Source organism: Seriola dumerili, unplaced genomic scaffold, assembly GCF_002260705.1.
Source record: "Seriola dumerili isolate Sdu_G_001 unplaced genomic scaffold, Sdu_1.0 BDQW01000025.1, whole genome shotgun sequence".
Lineage (NCBI taxonomy): Eukaryota > Metazoa > Chordata > Actinopteri > Carangiformes > Carangidae > Seriola > Seriola dumerili.
This window is the reverse complement of record NW_019174280.1, coordinates 6,586,823-6,604,934: the sequence shown is the minus strand read 5'-3', so window position 1 is coordinate 6,604,934 and position 18,112 is coordinate 6,586,823. Positions and strand designations below refer to the sequence as shown.

General features: G+C 41.5%; 1 protein-coding gene across 1 annotated transcript in view; it reads left to right on the top strand.

Annotated features, from left to right (window-relative positions):
* LOC111236123 (neurexin-3b) overlaps nucleotides 1-18,112 on the top strand; it is a 281,111-nt gene that overhangs the window by 62,766 nt on the left and 200,233 nt on the right. Inside the window, exons 5-6 of the mRNA XM_022764739.1 lie at nucleotides 2,638-2,939; nucleotides 6,149-6,310. Coding sequence (XP_022620460.1) covers nucleotides 2,638-2,939; nucleotides 6,149-6,310 — 464 coding nt within the window. The remainder of the gene's footprint in view (nucleotides 1-2,637; nucleotides 2,940-6,148; nucleotides 6,311-18,112) is intronic.

Sequence of the window (18,112 nt, the reverse complement as noted above, 5' to 3'; positions counted from 1 at the left end):
TTTAATAGCAATCCCATCAGTAGTTGCTGGGATATTAGAGTCAGGAGCAAAGTGGTGGACTGACTGACATTGCTACGACTAGAGCTGTGGAGCTAGCTTTAGTGTGGCTAAGAGAGAAACTAGTGACAAAACCTATTACACTGGTCAACAGGTCACTGCTCTTTAACTGCAACATACATTATTTCATGCATCATCCAGCACTCAGTAAACAGCCACTAATGGCTATGTTTGCTCTTTGCACCTTTTAATAATGATGTGAGCAGGAATCCTCAGATAGACAAACTAATTAGAGTATGCTGGTTAGATGAGGGGAGTTGCCATGACAATAACCTTACCACCTTGGGACAGGTAAGAGCAGACAAGATGAGCTGTCAGGAGTGGATCTGAACAATTACCATGCTGAATGCCCACAAACAAAGCTGACATATACTGTAGAGACGACGGCTGCTTCCTTTCTGGTGTTTTTAGCCTTTTAAATCACAACTCTGTTTTGGATTATTCCCTTCGGAAAAAAAATGAAAGCAATTACTTTTATGAGCAAGAATTAGTCTTACAAAGACAGTCAGCCTTCTACCCACATTTGCCTGTCATTTGCCATCAGGCATATGCAAGGTGCCTCCGGGCAGAGACGTTACAGAGGGCCCGCCTGTGCCTTTATAGCATCTACAGTTTCTACAGAACATGGGTCAGTGCCAACTGCTTCAAGGTTTCTCTCATGCTTGAGGACCCCCGAGGGTTTGGGCCCCTACTAGTCCAGATGTACAATAAAGCTAACTGGAGCAAGGAGCTAGAAACCCATTTCATTATAGGCGCTGATGTAACCACACTGTGGATATATAAATCAATATTTTATTAATCATGTGAAAGAGTATTTCTTTGGAAAAAATGACACTGGCAAAATTGATGGAGCTGCCATGCCACTTATTGTTTTTCTTCAGTACTTACAGAACTATCATTTTGTGTTTGATGTCTGAGACAATTGTTCAAGAACAATTTTTTATGGATATACAATCGACAGGCTTCTCCACACAATGAATGCCGGTGTAATTTCTTAGATCAGATGCATGAAATCAGAGGAGATGGAGAGGATTTTTGATTCTCGAATGTATATTCTGCTGCCTCTCTGTGTTGCGCTGTCTCAGTGGTAATAATGGGTTTCTATTTATTCCTCTGGCACATGGATGAGGGCTTTCACGGGGCCTTTGTTGCCTCGCATACTATTTCCTCTTGTCTCTGTGTGTTGCGCAAAGACATGAGTTTGATGCCGAGGGGAGAATTTCTCCATGACCGGAATCAGCACCCCATCATCCCGCAGCCTCACTCCACTTTCCTTTTGTTTCTCTCTCACTATTCTCATCCCCCCCCCCCCCCCCCCCCCCCCCCCCCCCCCCCCCCCCCCCCACTGCAGCTTTCTGCCAGCTCCACAACACTGCTCCCTCATGTTTACATATAGCCTGATCCAAAACAACAGTCTGAAGCTTTACAGCCTGCAGCCCTTGTGCTCGCTCGCTCTCTCTCTCTCTCTCTCTCTCTCTCTCTCTCTCTTTCTTTCCTTTTTCTCATCTGTCTCTTCGGTCTTCCCGCTTGTGCTTTTTCTCCTTCCACTCATGGCTCTCATGTTTTCTGTGTAAGCACACACAAGAAAACGCAGGATGCAGAGGAAATGAAGTGACACACTGAAAATGGCATTGTTGGCAGGTAATGATGTAGTTACTGTTACCGAGCGCCACAGCGGTTTGCTGGTTTGGTATGTTGGCGGGGGCCGTTTTCTGAGTGTTGCAATTTCTGAAAGATGCTGCCTTAAATTCTTGGAGAATAAATCTTTGCGTAGTAGTTGTGCCATGTCCAACTTGACATGTAATTAACAGTGAGTCTGACCTTGTTTCTAACAGATTCTCCCAGACCCAAGCTTACCAAGCCACCTTTTAAAGAGGAGGCAGGTGACGGGTCAATTATTTCATCACAGATCATGAGGAAACACAACTCCTCTGATCCACTCCCTTCTTGTAGAGTCTTCATTTTCCCTCGACGCAGCACTCACTTTCTGTCTCGGGCTGTCTCACCTTACTCTCCGTGTTGATCTAAAAAAATGGGCTCAGGAAGTCACTTTGCAACGGCGGAGTGATATAAAACTGGGGAATCAGTCTAAGTTTGATTTATGCGCACCATTAGCGGGGAATAGTGTTCCATCATAAGTAGTCTGTCTGTCTAGAGGCTGTATGCGAAACCTAAACCCACGGTCGTACAGATAGGATTTTATGATCTGAACTGAATGATGGGATTATCATAGCTGTAATTATGGTGAGCAGTGCATTGTGTGTGTGTGAGAGTGTGTGTTTGCTTGATGTAACCTTCTCTGCAGCGCGCAGCAGTTCTAATATTTACTGGATCTGCTTCATGATTGATGCAGGCACCAACATGGATGCTAAGCTTGTCTGATGTATAAAAGATTTGACACTAAAAATGTAAGAATAAATGTCATCATGATGTATAAAACTTTATATTTTGAAGGACACATTGTGAATCATTAGTACAGCGCTACTCACTTGCTAAATATGCTGGATGCAAATGTTCTTTCAGTAGCTCCATAACACCTTAAAGTAACAATTTGGGTTTTTTTCTCTTCTGTCATTTCAGCGAGGGAGGAGAACGTGGCCACCTTCCGCGGTTCGGAGTACTTCTGCTACGACCTGTCGCAGAATCCCATCCAGAGCAGCAGCGATGAGATCACGCTGTCCTTCAAAACCTGGCAACGCAACGGCCTCCTCCTCCACACGGGGAAATCCGCCGACTATGTCAACCTGGCACTAAAAGATGGGGCCGTGTCTCTCGTCATCAATCTGGGCTCCGGGGCCTTTGAGGCCATCGTCGAGCCAGTCAATGGAAAATTCAATGACAACGCCTGGCACGACATCAAAGTGACACGCAACCTGAGACAGGTAATCGGGGGTAGCAGTGATGGACGGAGTTTGAAGACAGGTGGATGTTTTTTTTTGTTTGTTTGTTTTTTTGTTTTTTTGTTTTTTTTTTCGCTGTAGATTAGCTGCTTCCAAGAGCTTTTGAAAGAGAGCTGGCGTTAAGATTGTCACTTTGTTCTGATTGGTTGTCATTCCATCGCCACAGTTCAGAAACATTGTTGAATTAGATTTCATAATTTCTCAGTTGTCTTTATACTTACATGGAATTATTTCTCATTTAATTTCATTGTTCAATTTTTGTTTCCTCTAAGTGAACAGGTAAAAAGGGCAAAGCGGTTCTTCAGCATGTGATTGATAGCCCAGTAAAGGCGCCGTTATGCTGGGTGTTTTCTTCTCTCCTGTTTATCAGCACACTCGACTTGTCCTCAAATTAAAGTTGTCTGATTATTCTTCTTTGCTTCACTTTCACCTAAGTTGACACTTCTGTCAGGCGTTGTTGCTATCACCTTGCTTTAACAGACTGTTTTTATGCTTTATGCAGAATGTAGACTTTCACTTTAAAGCCAGGCACAGAGTGTGTTTGCCTTTGAGCCATCCATTAATGCAGTATTTATAGCTCAGATGATCATCGTGCTTTTTTAAAGACAGAGATACATTTCCATCAAAGATGTGCATTGGTTGTGCATAAGCAGAATTTGTTATTTGACGGATACCGTTTGCCATTTTCCTTAATGTAATTTAAAATGAGCTTGTATTGCTGTTTGGTGGAGCTAGACTGTATTAGTGTTGAGGCTGTAGAAAAGAGACTCACAAAATAATGAACCTAGTGCTGTGTGGAGGCAGTGCTAGCTGCAAAATGTGGAGTTGTTCGTTGTCTTGGTCGACCTTTAGTTTGTCTGCAAGGTGAGACAGCACTTAGTGTTGCTTTCAGAGCAGCACAACAAGTAAGTGCCGATTTCCTGACCCTCCTTGACAGTAAGCTTTTGCCCCACAGGTTAGTAAATAGTTCTAGCTGAAAATCCCAACAGGATAACACACAGTTTAGGGGGTTAGAAGCTAAGAGCCAAGAGCTTGCCTTGCTTTCTCCTTTCTTTCTTCCTACAGATCTGTGTTTCTTTCACTATCATTTTCTTTCCTCTTTGAAAGACACACTTTGTTAGACTGAGGGTGAAAAAAACACTACAGGTTTTGTTGGGATTGAAGCCATCCTACACAAATTTTTATCTGAAAGTCCCACACCTTACAGTACTTGTCTTTCTTTGTTTTTCTTGCAGGACTCTGATGTAGAAAATTTGGCTAGGATGGCAAGAAGGCCCATTTTTACTGCATTGAATCTCTGACAAAACATGTAGTGTTTATTCGCCACAACACTAACTCATCCATGATAAAGAGTCATTTTTTACTACTAACCAATATCTAACCAACTAATGTACTAACTAACATCCTAATTCTTCATCGTTGCTTTTGGTTTTTGTTTTCTGTCCATCCTTATTAACAACCTTTTTTGTTCACTATTCTTTTGATTTCCTTTCTTCCCCTTTTTCTGGAAAGCAATCAGGCATTGGACACGCTATGGTAAACAAACTACATTGTCTGGTAGATATCATTCTTATTGTCTTTTTTTTGGGTTTGCCGTGTGTCCCCTCCCCCTCTCTTCTTTTATTCGTTCTCTTTGAGTTTCATCCTAGACACTCTTATCAAAAAATGAGGAGATGGGTTTGTATTACCAGGCAATTCTTTCTTCGCTTCTTCTCAATTTCCTCCCTGACCTGCCAACAACCTCCTTCTTTACCCCACAATCCCCCATCCTGTTTTTTTTCACTTTGGCTTTTACTTTTTTTATCTTTGTTTCTTCCACATTAGTGCAGATTTCCAACAAAAAAAAAAAAAAATTGACTTCTTTGCCTTTTGTCAGGGCAACTTACTTTTTCTTTTCTTTTTTTTCACACAAAAAGTCCCCATTTTTTGTGAGGACTGTCGTCCAGAACTGGCAGAAGCTTACCACAATCCCAAAGATGGTGACCTCGACACCGAGCCCTAAAAGAGAAACTACCAATAAATGGCAACCCTTAACTTTCATTGCGGGAGCTCTGACAGTTGTTTCCAACTCACTATGGCGCATGGCATGCCCACATCTCATTGACCTCTCATCTAACCTCAAACCTATCACCCAAAATAACCACTAACACTCTAATCCATTCACTCATCTTCCACCTCTCACTGTATCACTCACTCTGCCCTCCCTGTGTGCGTTTTCGTAGCATGCTGGTGAAAGTGGTGTTTGTGTGTTTTGGCTAACCTGGATCACCCTCACACCTGGGCCCATATACATAACATTTCTAAGAATAAGCTCACTGATCTGGGATTATTGGTCTGGTCCAGTGACATTGAAATTATAACCATGACACCTGAGCTAAACCTGATCAGAGATCAGCATCAGCTATTCTGAGAGTTTGTTTGAATTATGGGCTTTGGTCTTGATTGTGCATGAGCCTCTGCACCCAGTGTGGCCTGCTCCAGCTTTGTATGGCACCATTGATCCACTTACTCCCTTACATGTCCAATTAAGTGTGTTTAATTTGCCTTCTAACAGTGATGACCTTGGTTTGCACATTGATGTGGTGTGAAAAGCCTCCCTTTGTTTTGCATGTGTGTGGATATATAGATGTAGATGTGTGAAAGAGAAGTGAGAATGTGAGACTGATGGTGCGAGAACGAATGTGTGTGCGCTTGTCGGCGTGCGTGCGCACGTCTGTGTGCTTGTGTGCGTTCACATACGTGTGTACTGTATATGTGTGTGTCTGCAGTTACCAGATAAATCCCGAAACCTAAGACAAGTGCAATCAATTTGTCCTTGGTTTGAACATTGTACTAACCCTTCCCCAACCTGAAGTTTCAGAACCAAACCTAGGATCCATTCTCTTACTCCCATCAAAGATAAAGAAAATATGCCTGTGCCATATTTTCTTTACCTGTCCTGTGAATCCTATGGCAAAAATTCCATTAACAAAATCCAAACACTGTCTGGTCCAAAACAATCGCTTCAAGGTACAAAACGATTCTGTAAAAAAAGGTTAAATGAGAAATGAACCTACAGTGTGGAACCTAAAGAAAAGTTCAAATATCTCATTTCGAATGCAGACCAAGGAAAGAGGTGTGCTTTATACAAAGCATGGATCAAATACCAGAGTGTAATGGCTTGGCTTTGGCTATGTGTTACCCCCCAACAGGTGACTATCTCTGTCGACGGGATCCTCACCACCACTGGCTACACCCAGGAAGACTACACCATGCTGGGCTCCGACGATTTCTTCTACGTGGGTGGGAGCCCCAGCACTGCGGACCTACCAGGATCCCCAGTTAGCAACAACTTCATGGGCTGCCTCAGAGAGGTAGGAGGGACTCAAATGAATACAGACAGAGAACAGGTGCACGACTGTGTGGGTTGTTCATTGCCAATATTATATCTGCATTTGCATCAAATTTTATTATTTAGTGTTCTTGTCATACATGCAACTGCTTTCTTAATGTTTACTTAGCCAGAGCAGCTGTTTTAAGATATGGACTAAAATAATAATCAGCATACTTTTCCCTGGAAGGAAGTGAAAGGGGAGGAAAATAAAATTGCATTATCAATTAAAGCTGCTGAGCTGGCAGAGGAAATATCAGACTTTCAATATTCCCTAGCTTAATCTAATTCATAACACTTACTGCAGTTTGTGTGTGAGAAAATATCCCAGAATTGCTTCTGTCACATGTAATTTGCAGCATCAGCTTGAGAGTGCCACTAAAACACCTCCCAATGGGCGGCAGTCTGAAAGAAATATTTGCTTATGATGAAATGCGGAAAAAAAAAAAAAAGCGTTGTTGTTTCGGGACATTTGTAATGCATTTGCTGGCTCTTTGACTTTGTGAAGAGAGCCAGCAAAATATATGAAGTGCACTGTTATTTACATTTTGCTCACCATTACTTATTCTGTAGCAAGTAATGATAATAAAGGGAGAACTGGCGACTCTTCAGAGCTGTAAAAAAACAAACAAAAAAAAACCAGTCTGCATCGATTTCTTCAGTTTAGCAGCAGTCTCAGAAAGAGCATTATGTTTTTCCTTTTCACTGTGCAGAGACTACAGTATGAAGCACAGCTTTAACATGAAACTATACTATATATTCTCATCATCAGCGCATTTATCTGATCATATATGTGGTCTTGTGTACCTTGTTTACATTAACAAACATTAACATGGGAACATTAAAAGTCGTGATCGTAGACTGTGATAAAAGTGTGAAATTACAGGTCTAAAGTACCTCAGATGATTGCTTGCTTCCAAGGTGATAGCTTCCATAGTTTGCTGTGGTGGCAGATACAGATACAACAGCTCTTCTGCTCTAACAGAAAGTCATCTCATACTGGGACAGGATAAACAGTCCCGGCCTCCCCGGCCAGCAGACACAGGCAAACAACCCTGGCAGTGGCTGCTGCAGCTTAGCAAGCTGAAAATGCAGTTAACAGCGGCAGTGATGTGCAGTTGCAACAGTTACAGCAGGAAGGCGTAAGGATTTAATTTAGGCCTGCATCTTAAACTCAAGTCTTGCCACTGCTGTCCATGTAGCTCCTTGTTCCAGCTGTTCCTCATGCTCAACAGACGGATCATATAAAATGACAACATTTGACACCGTGACCATTAATTGATCCTCTGTGTTTTTACCCTGTTGAGAAACCGGTGGAAGTTTCTCGCTTGGATCAGATATCAACCAATGAGGCGCCTTCTGTTTCATTTATCAGTGCTTGCACAGACACTCCAGCATAGAGCTGACTTTAGCTCAATTTAAAACAACTCCTTGTCACCAACATTCAACAAAGTTTAGATGCTACTTTGACAAGTGCGCTGTGACTTCTGCCACAAGCTCGAGAAGCAAAATACATCTTCTGTTTTCCTCAGCCATGCAAAGAGAACATCTTGGTTCACATATTCATTTGACACATCAGATTAGTGTAAACTCAGGATCACAGTAACCAGTAATCAGTAACCAACAGAAGTAAACTCGAGCCTTACAGTCCATTCTTGACCTTCAAAACCGCAGTTGACAAAACACAAAACATGACTTCATTAAAATGTGATGAAAAGTTTGAAAGCCACAGAAAAAAATCAAGACGTGATGACTGTCACACACAGCTCCCTGCGTAGCTATGTGCACTGTAAAGAGTGATTGCACAGGACTAGTTATGTATTGACCTTACCACAGAACTGAAGTCAGTGCTGAATGATGTATGTATATGTGTAAACCTTATCTTTTTATTCCACACTCAAAACAATATTGTATACTCAGAGAGTTTACTTTAACCCGGGTGTTGTAAACATGGCTACAGAAGTTCATATTTTATTTTTGTGGCATTTCAAAAGCCTTCGTCATACTTTTAAGTTTGCTATAGGGACAGTCATATGCCACTTCATCTCAGGCCGGCTGTACTCCACCCTCTCATCCTGTTTTTTTTTTTCACTTCCATCACAACCCACTCAATTTTGATAAGAGCCAGTAAAGTCTAGTGATATGTTGCCAACCTCAGTCTAGCACCTTCCAACATCCTATTCATTTAGCCAAGCTAGCTTCCATCAAACCACAATACACTCATCCTGTTTTGAGGCTGTGCACGTGCACACACACACACACGCACATAAGCGCATTTGGGTGACGGCTTAGAGAAAGTCACCTTGTCCGCATTGTTTTATGTTTCAACTGAGTGGCTCAGGCTCCCATTCCTCCAGTCATTACCACATTGGCTAATGCATCCCCTCATCCATCCTCAAGCTGCCAAGACACTTGGTCTTTTTCTCCCTCTTACACTTGCAGACACATACTGTATATAAAGACATACATTTTTTAGCGCTGACCCAGCCATGCCTTTGCTTTTACCTAAGGCTCCAAGAATAAATAGTTCAAATATCCTGAGCTTTGGCTTCACTCTAAAAGTGGATGTGATTGTCGTTAGCACCCAGTCTGTGTTTCCTTTTAGGAAAATTAGCAGATTTGATTGTTTGCTTTAAGTCTGTTGTTCCCAGTTTACAAGTTAGCCCACAAAGTGCCAAAGTGATACACAACAGAAAGGAGGGGGGCCTTTTAAAATAAATATAAGAACTGCCTCACGCTCCTCCTTTGTATCATCAAAGTATTATAGCTGAACAAATACATTAAAAGCCACCTGGTGTGCAGCAAGAAGGAATATTTAAAAGCACAGCGTATGCCCTGTGATGGAAATACTCCTCCTTCTGGTGTTGTATTTCATGCCATTTGTGTATTTATGATTGTGCTTTTGCAACATCGGAGGATTTGTTGATTTGCAGCTCTTGACAGCCACGGTAGCCGGTCCAACACAAAGCATGAAACATAAATGAGCAGTTGGGCCAGTACTGCATGCAGGCCTGCCAGGTTTATATAGCTTTGTATATAGAACACTGCTAACGCATCTGCAGCATCAAAGTAAGGTGAAGTTCTTACCATTGTTACTTCGCCCGAATTGTTGTTGTCAGGGAAATGTTCCTGCATCCACCATGTTTAATTTCTGTCATTGCAGCTTTTTCCCAAAGCCTGTAATTGCATCAGTATTTAGCTTGGTAATTAATTATTGATCTATGAATACAGAATTGTATTAACTTTAATACACAGTATATGTATTTTGCCTAATTGTTTATATTTGACTCCTCCACTGGTGGTTTAGTTGATACAAAGTAGTAGGATGAAGATCATGTCGTTTGAACAAGTGCTATAGATGATGTTATATGTTGATGCAGTCAATGCCCACACAAGGGCTAAACAAATCCTGGCCTGAGCCTCCTCACTCATCCTCCAGTGTAGGCAAATATGACACACTCCACATTGAGAATAAAATCTAATATACAGCTTTTGTCCTCTCAGCCAGGTTAGCCAGTAGTATTGTATAATGTTAAATTTAGCGTCTTAGCAAAATGTTTTCATTAGCTATGTAATCTAGACTGTAAAAATGCTGGTGCTGGCACAACTGTCTACCTCCGCTTGGATCTAACATAAAAACAGATTCATCAATATTTACTGAAAGCTTGACCAGAGCCAGTGATTCATCTTTTTTCTCAAGGGTTCACATTTGCTTAACTGTTAACTGTTTTCATCGAAAGCTAACCTCCATGCTCCATTTGCGCAGCACTAAGACGATTCAAGCAGTCAACAAGGCTAGGTCAAAACCTAGAATATGGCTAGACTGTGTTGTATTTGCATTCTGCCTAGTGTCAGCCGGTTTCAGCTCTTTCTCAGTTTTATCTGCTTGTCTCCTACTCTCTGTGCTCACACATGCAGTGCTTTAATGAAGTCGAATTCCTAATAAAGCTGGTCTTATTTATGTGTTTTTTCTGTTTCTGTTGTCAGACAATGGAACGAGTGTGAGATAGTGACTGAAATGCAGCCCGTTAAGACGTTGTTAATGTTAACCGGCAGTCACGTCCAAGCCATTTCCAAGCTGCTGCTCTGCACTGCTTTTATAACCATGACACTGTCTGTCAAAATCACCATAAATATAAGTTAAAGGCAACGGCCGTGCTTTGATTTCAGCTATATTTAATTGTAAAATGATCACTCAGAGAGACAGGTAGAAGCTCATTTATGTCAGCTGCTGTACCGTCAGCATAGGGAGGCATGCTTACGGAGGCAAAACCCCACCTCACACTTGTGCGACAATTTGCCACTGGGTGCTTTTTGGAAAACAAGTCGCTAACGGGGTTTGATAAGTCAGTAAATCTAGCAACAAAGGCGCTAAGTTGTCAACACTGCTTATTTCCATTAAACAATTTTGAAAGACCAAAGAGCGATGGTTAGTTGGTCATTATGAGTGACTGTTTTCACTTAACACACAGTCATTTGATTCGTTGTTCATATAAAAAAATATTGATTATTGCAGCTTTAAAGAGGCAAATGCATTAATGTAAAGACTGCATATTTCATCATGTGTTGTTGTGTCTTCCATGTGTTTCCCATATTATCCGAACGAGTGTGACTCAGCATGAGTTGGCCCTTGAGAGGGAGCGCTCTGTGGACAGAATCATGGAGGTGATTCACCATGTGGTTGGGTAGTGATAGTATTGTGTGGTCCTCAACTGTTCATCATGCTTTGCTCCATTAGGCAGGCATGATGCCATCTGCTACCCAGGACCATGGAAACGACCGACAATGTGATCTCCCTTCATTCACAGTATCTCTTTGATCATATCGTTAAGTTGTGTTTTTCTCTGGATTCCATGTGTGTGATTGTGTGCACGCTCTCACCTACATGTGCTCTTTATGCATCATCTCTTTGTCTCACTGCTTCTCTCTTGCTCTCCTACGCCATATTTATTCCTTCCTTCCCCCTCCACCTCTTTCTTTGGATTCAATATCCTCAGGTAATCAGGGAGTGATTCACTTGAGTTGGGCCCTTTGCTTGGATCAGAGTGCATCAGTATTTCTGTTTGACTGTGTGTGTAATGTCTGGCTAGAGTGCTCCAAATGCTACGGCAGCAGGAATGTTGTTGCATGTTGGTCTCTGTTCCCTATGAGATAAAAAAAAAAAAAAAGCAAAAGTGCATCACTTAGAGCTGATGAATAAGCTGATGGAGGCATGTGTCGCTACGGCGAGAGAATACCTCCCTTTCTCTTCTGTCTGACAACAAAGGAGATGCTGAGTATTGCCATCACAACCCCTCTCTCGTTCAGTCTTCACTGCATTCATCTGACCCCTTAGGCTAAATGGGATGTCATCCAAACACAACACACACGAAACACGCTCCGCCCATGCTCGTGTTTTGCCATGTGGACTGCAGTGTGTCACAAGACAGAGTGGGCCAGTGGGCAGCCGCTCACTCTCCGGTCAGCCTGATTTTTTGCAGGACCATGCAGTCAGCGCCTTCCGCACCGCCCCCATCAGCTCTCACGCCATGCGGCCCCTCCTTCTGGCGTCACAGGGCACCCACGGCGGCACTGGAGCAGTTTTGTGGCAACTTGTATCAGAGTGTGGGGGCGGCTGGGGCATGCGCTGCCATCTCTGCTGAGAGAGGAGGAATTGCATGCAGGAGGTGAAAGAATTGGGGGGGATGATGATGAGTAACAAACAGTGAAGCAAGTATGGGTGGGTTGAAGGTGTGATCATTAAAAAAAAAAAAAAGGAGTGACAGAACGGAGGAGACAGGTGCAGGTTAGGTGAATGTCAGTGGGTGAGGGACACAAACAAAAAAAAACACTAATGTGGACGGAGATCAAGAGAATGATGAGTAAGTGAGAAGAAGCAGAGAGAGGGCAAGAGACCAATATTTGGCATTTTAGAGGAACATTTGTCGTCATCAGTTTTGTTAGTCACCACAGTATGTTCAGGCAGCGCTTGTTTTCCCCTCCAATACAAATGCAAATGTCACCCTGTCCTTTTAATTATTTTACTGTTTTTTTAATGTCCCCTCAGAAGGCAGAGCAGTGATGGATGACTTTAAACCTCAGACTTTAATGGAATGCCTTCACCTTTCACCCTCACCGCCCCTACAGGCTAAGCTGTGGCACTGGTAAACATTGCTCCTTCACAGAATTTTGCTCACAAATTTGTATCCCAAGTTCTGGGTGACGGCAAACCTTGCGTGTAATAATACAAAAATACATTTGGTGAAAGATATTTTTAAATAGTAGAGTCACCGTCCCAGGGAGCACAATTACACCTATGATAACTGATAGCATCCGAGGGGAATGTTGTTTTTACTGTTGACAAAATTAGAACTTTTTTCGAAGTCATGCTCTTCTTAAAGAGCGCAGCTGAAAACAGAGACTATAACTCATTATCTTTCCTTTTATGAAACCATTATTTCTTTGTGCTTCTGACTTACAGTAAGTGCTACCTCTCTGCCATCACACAAACTTTCCACAGGAAATGTAACGCATACCTCACACGGTGATGACCGGATCATACAGTTTACTGTAATTGGTAGAATATCAGGATATTCCTGTACCAACGTTGGCTTGCGTTCTAAATCTGTTAACTTTAAAGGCAGAAATTGACATTTTTGGAAATGCACTATGCTTTCTTTCTGAGAGTCAGATGAGAAGATTGATAACACTCTCATGTCTGTATGCTGCAGGAAGCAGTGGGAACCTAGATCAGTGGGAATCAGCTAGCTTGGCTCTGCCAAAGATGAAAAACCAGACTATATTATATCTTGTTTGTTTAAAGCTATGGTGTGAGACTTTTTTCCAATATTTTTAGTTGAAATTAGTTTTTCTTTGAGTGAGCCTCGCCCTTCTAAACAATCAGAGAAGCCCAAAGTCAGGGGTGGGAGAACTCGCATATAATCCGGACAAAGAAGTGTAAAATAGACGTGGTTTCAAGAATACACTTTATTTTCATACAATACTTGCATTCAAAAGTCTTTGAGTTTCCATTGGGCCAATGGCCATCTGCAGTTGCTCTAAAAATATTGCATGACTAATTGTATTGAGTTGTTCAAACTGCCCCCATTTGCTTTTTTTTTTTTTTTTGTGCTGATTTATATCGCAGTGATGTTACCATCTAACATATCAGTCAGCTCAAAATGAAATGCTAAGTATAAGAATAAAAGCTTTTCTGTTATACAGTTTCTATTCAGTTCATAAATAGAAAGTAATTCAAAATACTTAGGTATCTAACAACAAATAAGACAATAAAGAAAATATACACAACCTAAAGGTTACAAGGCACTTTAGCACCTGAGGATATTTCCATTCTGCAAAATGTCACTCAAAAGATCTTCTTTCGAACAATCGACGGTCTGAGATCAAAGGAAAACATTTTTTATTTTCTTATGCTTTCATCATTAGAAAGATGAAAGACCACATACCTGAATTACAGCTGCATGGTGGACAAGATTAATCTATGCCGGACAAGCTGAAAACAAAGCAACTCAAGCTAACGCTATCGGCACCCATCGCACATCGAGCAAACAGCAGTAGTCACTTATGAATGCAGGAGAGGTGATGACCAGGGAAGTCAATAGAATATCTTGCTGCAACAAAAACATAGCTTCCATTTCTCTCCGTCAATATAGACACATTCTAAGGTTTACTAATGGCCCACAGCACATCAGCCAGCACCACCATGAGATTAAGTTTTGATGCAAACCTCGGCACTGGCTCTTATGTTTTGGATTTTGCATTTGAGCCGTTGTTCAGTAGAGTGGAAGTTGGCGAGCTTATAAACCTTGGATGTGTTCTCAAATGCAGAGTCAGTCAAGGTCCAGGATGATAGACATGGAAGAGAGGGGGAGTGTTGCTGTGCACTGAAGGTTAGGAAGCAATAGTATCAGATAATTGTACATGAACTGTATGCGGGGTGTAGGACCTCAGAAATGAAGATAGATTAGCTAACTGGTTTCAGAATAAACATCTGTATTCTTGATTAGTCTTGATTGAACTAAAGCACCTGCTGCTGAGTGCTGAATGAAAAAGTGCAGCGGTTAATCTTTTAACTGCGGTGCATGTGGTGCCACGCTTGACTGTTCTATTTCGGTCTGAAGGCGTATGAGACAGATATTGAGAAACAAATGAGAGCAGGAAGTGATGGAGGTGGAAACCTAGAGCTAGACAATACATGCCACGTGTGTGCTGTGAAGGTGAGGGTGTAACCGCGGAAAAGTTTGGCAGGGAGGGTGTGGGTATAAGTTCGTGTGACGGCTTGAATGGACAATCTCACTGTGTGTGTGTGTGCTTGAGAGGACATTCTGTGTGTTACAATGAATAGTGAATTAGCACAGCTGACACCACCTGCCTGAACAAACATCTCCCTCTTGCCTCTCTAGTGGTATCTAGTGATATGGAGTGTGTTTTGGCTTTATGTGCCAAGATAGCCTGAGGTTTAAATTATCCACCGCTGAAACTGCACTGCAATATAGCGGAGGTGAATGGAATTAAATTTCTTGTGCTTCCGGTATTGTCTCTGAAATGTTTTTTTTTTAATTTTCAATATGTGTTGGAAAACAAAATCTGATTTCATTCACTTTCATAATACTGTGTTGGAGGGAGAAGTCTTAAAGCTGAATATCCCAAAACCCTGGCACCAAAACTAAGCTGTGTGGGAAAACATCTCACTCTAATACTGGTGCACTGTTACATCCCAGTTTTAATAATATGGTTATTAGCTTCATATTGATCCCCAGTAATGATTACTGAATGTTCTTGCTAAGGATTCATCAGTTCTGTCACTCAACCAGTTATAATATTTACTTTATATTGATCTGCTCCTAGTAGATACTGTATGTATTGTACGTGTTCCTGTTTGTGCGGTTACGTTAGTGTATTTGCACATACAACACGCACTTTTTTCTGTACGCGTGTGTGTTTGAACAAATCGAGATCTCCTCCGCATAGCCTCAGGAGCACCGTGTGTGTGTGTGTGTGTGTGTGTGTGTGTGTGTGTATATCTTCACTTCACTGGAATTACCCTGCTTCTTCATTAACACCGGGGCTAAATCAGCAGCTGACAGCAGCTGTGGCCGGGGCCAAGAGGACATGAGCACTGATCTGAAGTAGATTAGGGAGGAGACTGTGTTTGCAACACACACACACACACACACACACACACACACACACACACACACACACACACACACACACACACACACACTCACTCACACACACTGCGCTTCCACCCACCTGCCCTTCCCTCGCCCTGCTCTATGTAGCCTTACCAGGGCCGGATCAATACACCATCCTGGAGCAGAGATGGAGGATCTTGGCTTTATGGAGTTGTTACCGTCCCCTGTGCGTGCATTATGAATGGGCCCCATAAGGCTGTTGATAGACCGGAGGATAGCGTAGCAAAGCACAGCCATAACAAAGGAGAAGATGAGGTACACACAGCCGCAGTAGTCAGTTCCTCTTTTATAACATCATTTCGATTACCTTATTGATCAGCCTGCAGCAGAACAGACAAAATCATAATCCTCAAACAGATCGCAGATAGTTGATTGTAAGATTAGTACGTCCCGGAATAACATTGCAGTGCCTGGGAGAGTTTGTAAAGACTTTCGACTGCCAAGAAAACTAAGATAGAGAGCAAGGATTTCATGAGTCTGGCAGAGAAATTGTGGTTTTCAGAGTAAAAGAAGAGGCTGTTGTAGATCTGATGGAAACCTTGTGTTGTGAGGGAATCACAGAGTTTAATTATTCTGTCCATGTCTAGAAAGTCTATTTAATATGTCTCAAAGACAGAGACAGAGCGTGCCTTGGAACCAGGGCGAGTTTGAGCGATTTACATCTAAGAACTGCACAGTGGCCATCACAGTGCTATTAAAAAAAAAGTTCTCCATTGCAAATGAGCAGCATTAAAGCATCTTTTTCTTCTCTCTTTCTCTTTTCATGTAATATTCAGTTTGTTCTCTTGCCCAAGAGTAGTCTAAAAGCTTGCTGAAAGTGGAATGCAAGGTATTTGGTTTCACAAGAAAACATCAGTGTTTCAGACAGTCAGTAATGCTGGTGAAAACTAAGATTTTTTGAGCTAGAGGGCAGCTGTATCACTTCTGTGGAATGTAATTTTCAAAATCATCCCCGTTTTTCATCTGATGTTTATCACATTTTCAGAATGTACACTGAATGTGACAGATATTTGGGAAACTCACACTCTGGCTGATAACAGTGAGAGAGCTAGATCATGCCAAAATTTTCTCTCAAATCTCGAGTTTAGCTGATAATCACATGCAAACACAAAGAATAAATAGAAATTAACCCTCACGCCATTAATCGTGTTAGCATCCTTAGCATAGCCAAACACTGCAGCAGCACTGTGGCAGCTGTTTCTAGCCTGATTTATTGCTGGACATGTCCTTGTGGAGCCGAAACAACTGTTTGGTTAATTAAGTACAGACAATTAATCTGCATCTATTTTGATAATTGATTCATTGTTTAAATAATTTTTGAAGCAAAAATTCCCAAAACTCTCTAGTTCCTGCTTCTCAGTTGTAAGGACATGTTGCTAATATTTGTCTGACTGGAAATCTTTGTGGTTTTGACTATTTGTTTGATTTGCAATTTGCAGACATTTGAATAAATTATAGATTATAAATTATAAATAAGTAAATTGTGATGACATTTCCCGCTGTTTTCTGACATTTCATAGACAAATCTGGGTTGTACATGAAAGTAAACAAGCCAGTGGATTTCATCTCCTCAGCACTTTTACCCTCAAAACATGACAAAAATATACCATTAAATATCTGTATGTACCATATACCATTATCATCAAATACCATTAAAATAACTTGAACTTCATGGTTAGTCCAGTTCTAGCAGAGGGTTAGACATCTTCTCCGGTCTGTGCTGTTATCAGCTGTTCCAATAGTAAACTTCAACTAAGGAAGAAAACAGAAAACAGAAAATAAAAGCCAGAAGCCTCCGCTGCATAGAATCAGTTTTACTTTTATAAATCTCGATTAATTCATCCTGCTTCAATTACATTCTGACTGGCTTGCCAACAAGGAACTGACCATGAACTGGTCAAGATAAGCCAGCTGCCTATATGGTGGGCCGCCACCCTGCATGTCTCTTGTTAGCTGGACTCTCTCTCGGTTTCTGGTAGAAATTCCACTTCAACAGTGTTGTTTGTTTCCACATTATATTAAATGATGCATCTCTTTACATGTATTACTTTTAATCGTAAATGTATTCCATTAGATTTAATTACTAATTAACTACTGGGTCAGACAAATGTGGTACATTAATGTTATTTTTTTACCCAAAGTCTGTGCCGTGATCAATGTCAGACAAATGCTTTGAGACTGAATAATCTTCACATTTACACAGACTGCTTATCGATAATCAAAACAAACGGCTGTTGGCAACCCTAGTCCTATACATCTCTAATGTAGCTTTCTGTTCACACAGTCATTTTCTGTGCTGCAGGATGCCTAGCTTTACTGTGTTTAAAATGAACTTAATTAGTACTGCATGGTGCATTACCAGTAGATTAAGTGCTTGACAAAGTGTGTGGTAAGTATTTTGTTGTGTGACATGTTGAGGAGATTAAGTGTGGTCATTAACCACATTGACAGCTACATCGCTATGTTTGTACTGTACATTGATGTAGACAGACACACAAACATACACTCAGGTTTATTTTGAAAGCCACTTGCACATTTAATCTTTGAGATCTCTCCCTCTTTTTTTTCCTTCTACTTGCCTCCTGACA